Raw genomic sequence first — 12,695 nt, forward strand, 5'->3', positions numbered from 1 at the left:
AGCACACAAGACAACTCAATATGAAAGATATCAGATTCCCCAAGGATTTTGTCGAGGTACAAATAACCTCGAGGGACGTTAGGAAAGGAAGACATACAATCGTCTGAAAATTAGGACATTCCATATGGAGATGCACGACTGGAAGTGGGACAATGCAGCTCTGACCGAAAGCAGCAAGGTGGCATTCCATTAAAAGTCCACAAGTTAAGTGTGTATGACCACCTAGCCAAAGCCATTTCCTACCACTTATTACAGAGGCAGTAGAAAGGCCAATGGGATAGGTTACTGTTAAGAGTGAACAGTTTGCTACCTGTAGCCTCAGACCAATGACCCTACCATTGATCTCTGAGGAATGAGTGACTGGGTATACCTCTGAATAAGGAATACCTTTTTTCAAAATGGGACAAATGTAGACAGCCTCCTAAGTGGCAGTGTCTGCACCTTCATTTAAGGTAAAACCAATATGGCAGGGAACTCGGCAAAACTCAACTGTTTTAAATCTGCTATAGATAAGAAATAGCCAATGTTGAATTTTTACTTCCGCAAGATGCATAGGCACAAGGCCATGAGGGCACTGCGGGAGTCAACCACAATGACAAAGGAATGTTGACGTTGGGTAAGCAGTTAATGAAATGCATACAAGATTGCATAGTCAAGCCATGAAGAGTAGTAGGCGGAACAGCCATAATCGACTTTAGATAGCACAAAAGAGGAGCGCAGATAAGGAATGTACATCAATCAGCTACCCAGGAAGTATGGAACAAGACTAAGCAGGGTAAGGGCTTTAGAGCATTCAAACTCGGAAATAAGATATACTGTATATACAAAAAACATTAAAAAATAGGTAGGGATTACAGTCAATGAAAAATTTTTGTAATGTTCCCACTTATGGTTAGTAGAGCACTGACCAACAAATTGGAGAAAATAGTAGAAACCAGACAATTCTGTCACAGTACTCACAACAGTAGCTTCTCAGGTGCAGTGTTTATCATTAATCCAAAAAATAAAATCTCATTTTCCATTCCACAACCATTTTGTGAAATGAACTAACATTCCATGCTTTCCCTCACACCTCTGACCTCAGATCTCTCAAGAATTGTCTGTGAAGCTATATACTGAACTCATTTATATTTGTTCCTTTTCCAAGGCTATGAATTGCTAAATGGGCAACTTTGCTTTTACAATGACTACTAACAAAAGAAACTGTTACAAACATGAATCATCAGAGGCTACCTGACATGATTTGTCTGTAAAATAGCTAATCACTATAAATAACAGAGTTTTACATTACTTACATGAGAAGCTCAACAAGTCTACGACATACTCCAGCATCAATAACAGCTTGAATCTTCTCATTAGGCCCATCACTTAAATAACTAAGAGCCCAACAAGCATCAGCTAATACATCTGCATCACTATGGAAGAGAAGTCTAGACAAGACTGGGAGACATGGAGACACACGGGCAAAGTCAGGAGGTGGATTCTTTCCCCGGCATAAATTGCTCAGGGCCCAGACGGCATTGCGAGTCATTGAGAGACGAGTGGACTTGCTTAGGAGTCTGGAAAAAGAAGAAAGCAAATATTAATTAGCAGACACATTACAAGAGCTTATTTATTAATGATAAGTGTATGTGAAGAGAATTTTAGCTCTTCAGAACATCTCTAGCTAGAAGTCATCTGGTGCAACTACTCCCATGACCCTAAAATGCTTTATTTTATTTATCAAAACTGTTAATGGAGACTGCCTCCACTAAATACTGAAGCTGATTCTACTTGTTATCAATACACAATGAAGAAATTCTTTATTAAATCATTATAGATCATGTGTTTAGTTTCAACTATACCCTTTTCTTCTTCTATTTCCAATTTGTCAAAACAGACTGTTGTCGTCCACTATTTACTATACCTCCCAAAAACTTGTAAGAAATCCAAAGAAAATATTTTTTGGGTGGGAGCACTTCAATTTCGGCACACCACCCGTTTGTCACAATAAAAGCAGCACAGCACGGAGGTTATAGGGTTTCTCTGCTACAGAACTCAAATAGTAGCATGCAATGATTGCTTTAATGTTTTCTGTCAGATGACTTTGTAATCATCTAACTGGGTTAGAGGAGAAACCTCTTTACAAGGTTCAAACACATTTGTCATTGCATTTATTAGGGGCTGCATCTTTTTTTTCTTTTCTAAGTTTTATAAAATAATTTATGTTTATGAAATTAGGAAAACAGTGATGCATTCTTTAACACTTTGGCGTACCCCGCTCGCCACCCCTCAACTGTGCGATATGGGATCCAGGGTGTCACGGGAGTGCGCGTAAATTCTGAAAAGTGTATACTCTCCAACTTTGTCACCTTAATTCTCGTCCTACGAGATTAAATTTGGTATCATTGTGTTCGCAATAGAATTCTCTACAGCACTAAATGCATATAAACTCCAAAAGCCTGGCTAATTACCCGCAGCAAATAGAGAAAGTGCAAACGAGTTACCCAGGAGCGCGCAAACGCAATAAAACGTTTTCACTATTTTCACTCTGGTCACCTCAATTTTTATCCTAGGTCTTTCATTTTGGTCTCAATGGGTTCGCAATAGAATTCTCTAGAGGAACATTAGCATATAAAATAAAAAACCTGGTCACGCTCCAACCGCCGATGAGTTGAAGACGGGCCACGCGTTAGCCGCGAGTGAGTGCTCAGACGCCTTCCAGCTACACTCCCAATTCCCGCCCTTTTCAAGACTTTCTTTCGCAATTTTCTTCCTGGAAGGGCCCTGTTCATGATCACTATCCATCGTGGAGTAAGCGTAGATAGTTTCTACAGCCGCAGTAAGAAATATAGCCACGGAAAATAGCCGAAATGTTCACACGTTTGAGATGCGAGGGGAGGCGACATTGGTCACAACAGTGGAGCGAAAACAATGGGCCCACGGCGTGTGCCAAGCCGCCTGAGGGCCACGAGGCTCAACAAAGAAAATGGGAAGACATCGGCGCATTTTAAAACCAGTCCCAAAAAAATCGGATAAAAACCTGATTTTTGGCGATTATTTAAAGTGGATGACGCAATGCTGCGTCATCCCCAGAATTACCGACAGTAAACGGATGACGCAATGCTGCGTCATGCCCGGGTGAAAGTGTTAACCACTGCACTGCGCAATGTGCCTTGAGGCTCTTGACGGGTGGTGTGCAACGCGCCTCAGGGATCGAGCCTGGCCTCGGGCCGGGCTTGGGGAGTAGAAGAACTCCCAGAACCCCATCAACCAGGTATCAACCAGATCTTGTAAGTATAGCGTATCATTGAAAACTCCCGCGGCTACACAGGGTTCACATCAGCTTCCTAAGAGCTCTCCTAAACAGATGCCATTTTAAAAAAAAATTGTGGACAACATTCCCGAGTGTGAAATCCTCATTATTGAGTGAACAACGAAGGCTGGTGCACGCAGCATGAGCTAACAGCATTGTGGTTCAACTTGTGACCACAGCATTGCCTAAAAATGTCCGAATATATATATACAGTATATGAATATATATGAATATATATATATGAATATTATATATATATATATATATGAATATTATATATATATATATATATATATATATATATATATATATATATATATATATATATATATATATATATATATATATATATATATATATATATATATATATATATATATATATATATGTCGTACCTAGTAGCCAGAACGCACTTCTCAGCCTACTATGCAAGGCCCGATTTGCCTAATAAGCCAAGTTTTCATGAATTAATTGTTTTTCGACTACCTAACCTACCTAACCTAACCTAACCTAACTTTTTCGGCTACCTAACCAAACCTAACCTATAAAGATAGGTTAGGTTAGGTTAGGTAGGGTTGGTTAGGTTCGGTCATATATCTACGTTAATTTTAACTCGAATAAAAAAAATTGACCTCATACATAATGAAATAGGTAGCTTTATCATTTCATAAGAAAAAAATTAGAAAAAATATATTAATTCAGGAAAACTTGGCTTATTAGGCAAATCGGGCCTTGAATAGTAGGCTGAGAAGTGAGTTCTGGCTACTAGGTACGACATATATACATATATATATATATATGAAGGGGATATATACAGTATATCAATATATACCAATATATATGTATTGGAGGGGATCTAAACATTCCCTCTAATGCGTTATGCGTGGTTTCCTCCGAGGCTATGGGTCCCCCTTCTTCCAGCTAGAGGTGGTACTCCCTTCCATATTTTTTTTTCCTTATTTTTTTAATATATGAATATATATATATATTTTTTTTTTTTTTTTTTTTTTTTTTTTTTTTTTTTTTTTTTACTTTGAATGCATTTATTTAAAAATTATCGCCGGCCACCATATGAAGACGGGATGGGCTGAGTCACCTGCAGTCCAGCGACTTTGTCGAAGTCCATCAATTTCAACATTTCCTTCGTGTCGGCATCAACAAAGGCTGAATATATATATATAAAAATATATGAATATATAAGCCTATACTTGCTTGAACCACAAGTGAAGATTAACAATCTTTAGACAACCCCCACCAGTGGGCCTCGAACCCAGAAAGCACAACTACCTTCCAGTAGCTGCCATAACTAGTACGCCTTAACCCACTACACCACATCAGACCCTTAAAAGAGATAGAGATTTTGAGGTATATATACACCCTAAATATCCCCATCTCCCAAGGGCACTAGATTAGTGAGGGGTCACTATACGTTTTTCATCAAGCCACTGTTATTGTGGGAGAACTCGTGTCTATGCTATAGACACGAGTTCTCATGTTCTCTTATAGCATGGTCTCTATACAGAGACCAAGTAAAGACAGGTGTCAAATGAGATTTATCTGGAGCCATAAATATGTGGGGTAAGGGAGTTTCAATGTTACTGACCACTACAGTTTATAACCTATGTTGGTCACCTTTTCCCTCCAATCTCACACTACGCTATTTAAATTCCAGTTACATTTCAAAAAGCGTGTAAGGAGAATATTATTTTCAATAAAAGTCACGTTACAGCATAGTGTACTTCAAATTTTTGTATTCATCAATAAATATGGCCTGAATTGTACCTGGATGGGGTTTTGGGAGTCCTTTTACTATCCAAGCCTGGTCCAGGACAAATGCAGTATGACATAATATGACCTTTAACATACTCATTAACTTTACCTTTGATCTTCACTCTTAGATGCACTTTTGTACTTCTAAAAAGAACTTCTCATTTCACCCAATAGTTTAACTTTCCTTCCTAGTTCTTCAATCACTACCCATTTTTCAGATGCACCATCCTCTTCGCATTCCTTCACATTATTTGCATCCTTTTCCTGCTACTCTTTTTCTTGTCTTCTTGAAGTCATAGGATTTACCCTTTTCTTTAATCATATAAATTTTAAGTGAATTTTAGGAAGGGAAGAGAAAGGCTGAAGAACATGTGCAGATGAACAACAAATGTTATGTAAACATCAATCAAGAAGATCCAGTGGAAGCAGTTTTCTCAGATGGAATAAACAATTGGCATTTAATGTGAGACAATTCATGTGAAGCACTCTACACACAGTCAATGAAACCGCTGAGATAATATGGTGGAGTGTCATTCTGATTTCCTGTGATACTAATACTGAAGCCGAAGATAGTAATGTATTATGGTAAGATTTGCTTTCATGAATAATATATTATTTCAGTCTTCAATTATTGTGTTTTATTTCAAGGAATGTATGTCTTTTGTGCAGATGAAGTCACAATAACGTGGCTGAAAAATCGACTTGATAATGTTCCAGGACGGACTGAAACGTCGTCGTCTCTTCAATTTCTAGTGTGTGATTTGGTCAACATGTCTTATGTGTTTCTTGCATAGTAGAACGTCAATTTTCAAATGCCCCTCTTTTCAAATTTTTTGGTTCTCAAGCTCAATTACTTTGAAAAATTCAACTCGGTATTCGAGGTTTGCCTCGGTGCTCGAGTTTGTTGATACACGTATGGGCCAACCAAACACATGGCACGCTTCAGTTTACCAGTCTCTCCCGACTAGTGACGACCGCGCTTGAATTCTTTGTGAAGAATTTAATTTTTTTGTGCTTTTTTGGTTTCTGAACATAAAGGGTTCTTATTATGTATCATGCCATGGGTTCCAAGAAAGTCAGTGATAACGTTCAACCTAAGAAAATAGTTGTGAGGATAACACTAGGGCAAAAACAAGAGATCATTCACAGTGAAAATGTGATGTCTCACTTCAGACAAGTGTTAAAATGCAGTGTAAAAAAAAAAAAAAAAAAAAAAAAAAAAAAAAAAAAAAAAAAAGTGTCTATAGACCAGATTCTTAGCAAGACAAGCATGCAGTGAGCTACAACCAGATGCTAGTGGTATGCCTGTAAAATGTAAGAGTACCCCAGAAATGGCATTACTCCTGTTATAATGGAAGGGGGACTCCCCTTCCAAGCACTAACACCTCTCCTCCTCCCACCTTCCTCACTGTCTTCCATACGCCAGCAAGAGTCCTCAATGAAGTAAGGTGTACTTGTACATACTGTAGTACAAAATGTAAGTGATAGTATGTATAAAATCTATTTTTAAGTTAATATTTTTGGGGGGTGTGGAAAGGATTAATTCAATTTACGTTACTGTAGTTCTTATGGGAAATTTTGTTTCAATTTTTTAATTTTTTGGTTTTCGAACCGTCTCTGGGAACGGATTAAATACAAAAACAAAGGAACAGTACCACTGTATTACACTCGACCCTATTTTCTCTAGATTGTTTTCCATCGTTTTTGAGTACATGATTTTGCACCCCATCACTATGGGAATGTGATGCGAATTATAAAGCTAACAGTTCCATTATCTGATGTTGACATTGTTGTAATCCACAAGTTAGTAGGAATTATTAGCTAGAGGATCATTACTACAACACTTAACGAATGATGATTGGAAGTACATGTTAACACTTTCGCGCCCCCGGCGAAGGTCAGGAAAAAAAACGTATGTGCGCGCGGCGTTTTTGTCGCTTAAGCGTAAAAACATAAATGTGTATACTCTTTTTACTCTCCTGACCTTAGTTCTCATGCTACGTATTTCATTTTGGTACCAACGTGTTCGCAATAAAATTCTCTAGAAGAACATCAGTAAAAAGAGTCACGAAAGCTATAGAGATACCAGCACGAAATAAATAACTACGAAGATGAGTCGCCATGAGCGCCCAACAGCAACAAAATGTTTTTACTCTTGGGATAATTATCACCTCTACACTTGTCCTACAGCCTTAATTTTGGTATCAATGGACTCCCAATGAAATTCCCAACACGGTGATATGAATATAATCGTAGAATAATGGTCGCGGCCCACCCGCAAGAGTGTGGGAAGTGGTAACAGTGACCGGACGACACATGCGCGAAACGTTGCTTTGAAAGTTTATACTTATTTCACTGTCCTGATATTATTATTGTATGTATGTCATTCATTTTTGTGGCAATGTGTTCGCAATAGAATGTTCTATGAGCTAAATTATACTACACAAACTTGGACCAAATAGGTGTATTTACCAAGGGAAGGCTGGTTGTGGAACAGTAAGTTGAGCATTTGTTCTTCACTCCACCTTCTTCAGGTTCTTCATTCCTGAAGTTGCTCAACAGATGGTTTGTAGGTGGAGTGAAGCTGTTGCAGGTGGTTACTTCTTCACCACCCAATACACCCTTTTCCGGTGGTAATTGGTGTAGCAGGGAATAACACAGAGTGTAACGTTGCAGGTCCTGCATCCTATGTTCATGTCCTTCGTTTTACCGGACCGTGTGCATACATGACACTTGAGACGTTTGGGCAGTCTGTAAAGTTCATGTTTCAGTTTGTAGTTCATGCAATTTTCTGAATCAACAATAGGGCCAGGTCTTCTCGCTGGAGGTGAAACATTTGAATGAGAGTCAGATTCATCTGACAAAACAGTTTCGTCAAATGGCAGTGTGGCAGACATGTCGGGTTCAGATGGCAGTGTGGCAGACATCTCGGGTTCAGATTCGGTTGCTGCTTCATCTTGAGGTGGTGTAGTGAACAAAGGCCGCCTCACACCAGATGGTCCGGGAGTTTGCATGGCGTCAGCATTGGCAGGAGCTGTGTCATCATTTATGTCTGGAGCGTGCCGCAAGTGTTGAGATGATGATGATGTTTTAGGCCACTCCTCTGTGTCCCAGTTCAATAGGGCCCAGATTGCCACTTCGTGGAACTGTAGCAATGTTAGCTTTTTTTGATCAGTTGTGTTGTATTTGTACAAAACAAAGGCATTATGCAATGCCATTTGCAGGAAATAAAAGGTTATCTTTTTGGTCCACTTGTGAGTTTTCCTGGTAAAATGGTAATATTTAACCATTTGATCGAAGTGGTCCACACCTTTCATGAACTTATTATACTTGCAAATTGCAGTAGGTTTGTTCACTGTTACCTGTTGTATTCCACTTGTTCCGTCTCATTTGCGAATTCGTTTCCTTCGCTGAACTTGCTGAGTGTCTGCATTGTTGATGTTGGTAATTATTGAGACTACTCGCTTGTCTCTCCACAGGAGAATGAAGGTGTTATCTTTGCGGCGGTATACGGTGGTATCCAGTGGAAGTTTACCCTTGGCTAGAGCTTGCAATACCTTTGGGGCGCCACGTAGCATTCTAATTGTGCCACATGTGTACACCCCAAGTTCTCTCAATTTTTCTGTTAGGGTAACCGAGTTGTAGTAATTATCCATGTACAAATGGTAACCCTTGCTCACTAAAGGCTGAACCAACCCCGTTACTGTATCCACTATCGTCTTACCAATACCTAAGTATACGTCAAAGTCATATATGTAGCCAGAGACAGATTCAGCAAGCATATAAAGTTTCACACCATACTTGTCTGGTTTGTTTGGATTGTACACTTTGAACGATAGTCGGCCACGCCATGCCATTGTACCCTCATCCAAACACAACTCTTTATTTGGGATGTAAACTTGAGCAAACCTCTCTTTCAAGTAATCCATCACTGGCCTCACTTTTATCAACTTATCACGATTGTTCACGGGCACTGCATTGGTATTGAATGTGTGGAAAAACTGGTTTATATGCTGGAAACGTCTCGACGTCATGAACAAGTTGAAGAAACGAGCATGCCATGGCTTTGCTGTTTGCCAATACATCCTCATAGATGGGAGCCTGTTTATGCCCATCAATATGCACAGTCCTAGGAATCGTGCCATTTCACTCACCTTCAGTGGGTTCCAAATATCTGATACATTTTCATTGGCCATCTGGAATAACTGAGAGGCGTACAAATTAGTTTCAACGGTCAAGAATTCAAGGAGGGCACGCGTAATGAACAATTGAATATAAGCCAGTGCACTAGTAGGTTTGGGAATTTTCAGTCCAGGATTTCCAGTAAAATCATCAACAATTGGAGGAGTATTGCGACGACTCCAGCCATCACCAGCCCCAGCCTGCCGAGTACGTACTGAATGTGTACGCCTTTCAGGAGGCTCGGATGAATCCTCCTCACTTTCCTCATCACTTTCAACTTCCATGCTTTTATCACTGCTAGAATCACTTGGCGCAGTTTGTTGTGTGTTCCTACGACGAGCAACATTTCTGGTAGCTACTTTTCTAGGTAGTCTAGATGCACCACGTGTGCGCCGAGATGGAGGAGGAGGAGGGGGTCGCGGTGCCTCCTCTTCCTCGGTGAGGGCCTCAGTCTCCTCATCACTCGTTACCGTATCATTCCCTCTAGGTCCCTGCACTCCACTATAATCATTGTAGTATCCAACCTCTTCCTCCAATACCTCTACATCACCTTCAGCATCTGATAAATCCTCCACGAGGCCTGGAATTTTCGTTGGTGTGAGCTTCACTCCGCTCCACTTCTGATAAATCATGGTTATTTTGTCAACTTTCGAGGACCTGGAGGCTTCCTTGGGCGTAGAACTGCTTGGGCCTTGACCTGGATCCATTTTTGATGAAGTAATTGGGTATAATCCACACGGAAACGGGTAAAAATGCTCGAGGGGAGCGTGATCGACTCACGACACGTGACACGAAAACAATGGGCCCGTCACGTGACCGGGTAGGCCGACGCGCCGGACGGCCTAGTGGTGAGAAAGAGAACTTCATGGCGTGTCGTTTGAAACAAACCCCAATGAAATCGGATTAAAATTGAATTTTATACAAATATTTTAAAAGAGGACAATTTTATGTCCACCTAGCAGGAGTGGTGAGGCGAAACAGGACTCCGGGAGGAGTCCTCATCCGCAGAAAGTGTTAAGTAGACAGACTATGGATCACATATCTAAGAAAGGTCAAGGGATTAAGACCGCAGCTACTTAGCCAAATTAATAATTCCTGGAAAGAGGAATTATTCTTCTTCAGGCTTCTAGGAACAAGATTACCGCTTCTAGGGATAAGGTTAATCGGATTATACCTTCCTTGAGAGGCGGGGTGAAATGGTTGAGGTAGATGGCTGATTGGAGCCAGTCTGATTGTGGGAGTTGAACTGAGAAGTCCTCTGGATCTCCGTTTGCGGCAGCAGCGAAGTGTAGCAGATAGCTATGCGAGAACCTAATGTGATTGTAGTGACGAAGTTAAGTCTGCAGTATGTGAGTATTGGTTGAAAGACTAACCGGGTGTGGAGCGTTGTAGTAATCATTCCGTATTAGGGACTTAGGCGGAAGTTATGAGTGCAAGTGGTGACCGCGGAGGTCAAGTGGTCTATGGGTATTGGAAGTGTATTTACCTAATAGAGTATGTTAATATTATTTGTCAGAGTCTATTCTTTGTAATTAAATGACAAAACCCGACGGCCTTTAAATACCTTCCATATGTTCACTCATTGTGTTCCAGTACAAACCTAGTGGTACGCCTCAAGGGTCTGGTGTGTGTAGGAGTACACGGTGGTAGAAACGGTTGCTGAGGCAAGGTGTTATGTGTTATGTAATCGCTGTGTTCGGAATGAACCGGGGTTCAGAGTCACGACAACATACATTCTGATCAGATGTAGACTGGCACCTTTAAAAAAAAACTAATTAATTTTTTTAAAGCTTTTCAAATTGAAAGAGGCTGACTGCAATTTTAATAATGTGATGAATTTAAATCCAATTCATCCATCCCACAAAAAAAAAAAAAAATTATTTTACTACTCACTTATGAAAGACATTTCCTATTCAATGATAAACAAATTCCACAATAAACAAACATTAAACATACTTACTGTAACAAAGGCATTAGAATATTCTCTGATAGGACATAATCTCGGCAATCAGGCGAGTCACCTGCAATGTTTCCAAGTGCCCACACTGCTTGTTCTTGGACGTCTTCAAAATCCGAACTCAGGAGGCGAATAAAAATAGGTACAGCACCAGCTTCTATAACAATTCTAGTCTGCGTGCTGGTACCAGAAGCTATATTGGTTAGTGCCCAGGCAGCCTCAAACTGAAATGAAAGCAGTGAACTACTACTGTGCTCCAATAACATTTTCAAGAATAATGATGTAGGTGATTTTCTAAATACTTTACTCTTTCTCTTGAAAGAGAAACCACTAGAAAAGTTCCAAACAAAAACATAGTTCCTTGTCATTAAAACAAAAACACAGTACGTACAGTACAGGAATGATAAATAGGGTATAGACAGAAATCAGAGTTTGCAATAGCAAGAGAATGAAATTTAAGAATTATAATAAGAGATGTATATGCTCAGGGATTTGGAAAATCATAAATTATCACCAGTCTAGTCAAAAGCTAATTTTGACAACAATCCTTTCTTCATACTCTTGTGCACAGTGAAAATTAAGAGCGCTTCATTTTGAGAGTGCATGACACTTGACATATGAAATGGAAGGAGTTACTATATGGAACAAAGCATTAAAGATATAAATATAGGGATTACCTGGGGTATACCTGGAATACATTCTGGGAGTTCTACTCCCCAAGCTTGGCCTGGGACCAAGCTTCACTTGTGATGAACAATACCACCACATTTTTCACACAACTGGAACAATCTTTTAAAACAATGTACCTTACCTTACCTTGCACTGATTTCAAGGATCAATGTCCCCATGGCCTAGTATAAAAACAAACAATTTTATTGTTCTTGTATAAATTGATAATCAAGCATTGACTCTGCAAACACACAACGTAACTGCCCCTTTTATCTGCCTGTTACAACTATGACGCATTAAAATTTTGTCATGTGCTATATTGGTTGTTACAACTTGTTAGGTGTTAAAACGTGTTGGAACGTTGTAGCAATGTCGTAGTTTCGTTGTGTGTTTGGCGGGGAATGTATGAAAATGAAAGCTTGAAAATGAAAAAACTAAACTTTTTCTAGACTACCTCAGTTGCCTTGTTGTGTACTGACTCTGGTATTGTACCAAGTCCCCAAACCTGTGCAGGCCTACCAAACACACATATCAGAACCTAATGTACTCAAAGGGGCAAGGACAGCATGGGGGATCATAGATCAAACCAAAACTGAGGAAAACTGCCCAGAAAGTAAAGGCAAAAGGAAGCAAACATCATGATTAAAAGGAGAAAGGAAGAACAGAAGGGAAGCAGTAATTTGACACAGGCCGTTTGTTGCAGACAAACTTATTATGCTAGCGCCCATACCTGCTACTAGAAGGCAGCTCAAGTCACTTGGGGATGACTTGAAATACTAGGAGGCATTTCTAAATACCTCTGCTAAACATACTAGGAAGACT

At 39.8% G+C, this 12,695-nt stretch overlaps 1 protein-coding gene across 2 annotated transcripts in view; it reads right to left on the reverse strand.

Annotated features, from left to right (window-relative positions):
• The window catches only part of Kap-alpha1 (karyopherin alpha1), a 99,992-nt gene that overhangs the window by 61,126 nt on the left and 26,171 nt on the right, over positions 1–12,695 (reverse strand). For both annotated transcript variants that reach the window (XM_045756609.2, XM_045756608.2), the window contains exons 4-5: positions 11,208–11,428; positions 1,296–1,559 (exon numbers count right to left, since the gene is read on the reverse strand). In XM_045756609.2, coding sequence (XP_045612565.1) covers positions 1,296–1,559; positions 11,208–11,428 — 485 coding nt within the window. The remainder of the gene's footprint in view (positions 1–1,295; positions 1,560–11,207; positions 11,429–12,695) is intronic.

Source organism: Procambarus clarkii, chromosome 53 (assembly GCF_040958095.1).
Source record: "Procambarus clarkii isolate CNS0578487 chromosome 53, FALCON_Pclarkii_2.0, whole genome shotgun sequence".
Classification (NCBI taxonomy): domain Eukaryota; kingdom Metazoa; phylum Arthropoda; class Malacostraca; order Decapoda; family Cambaridae; genus Procambarus; species Procambarus clarkii.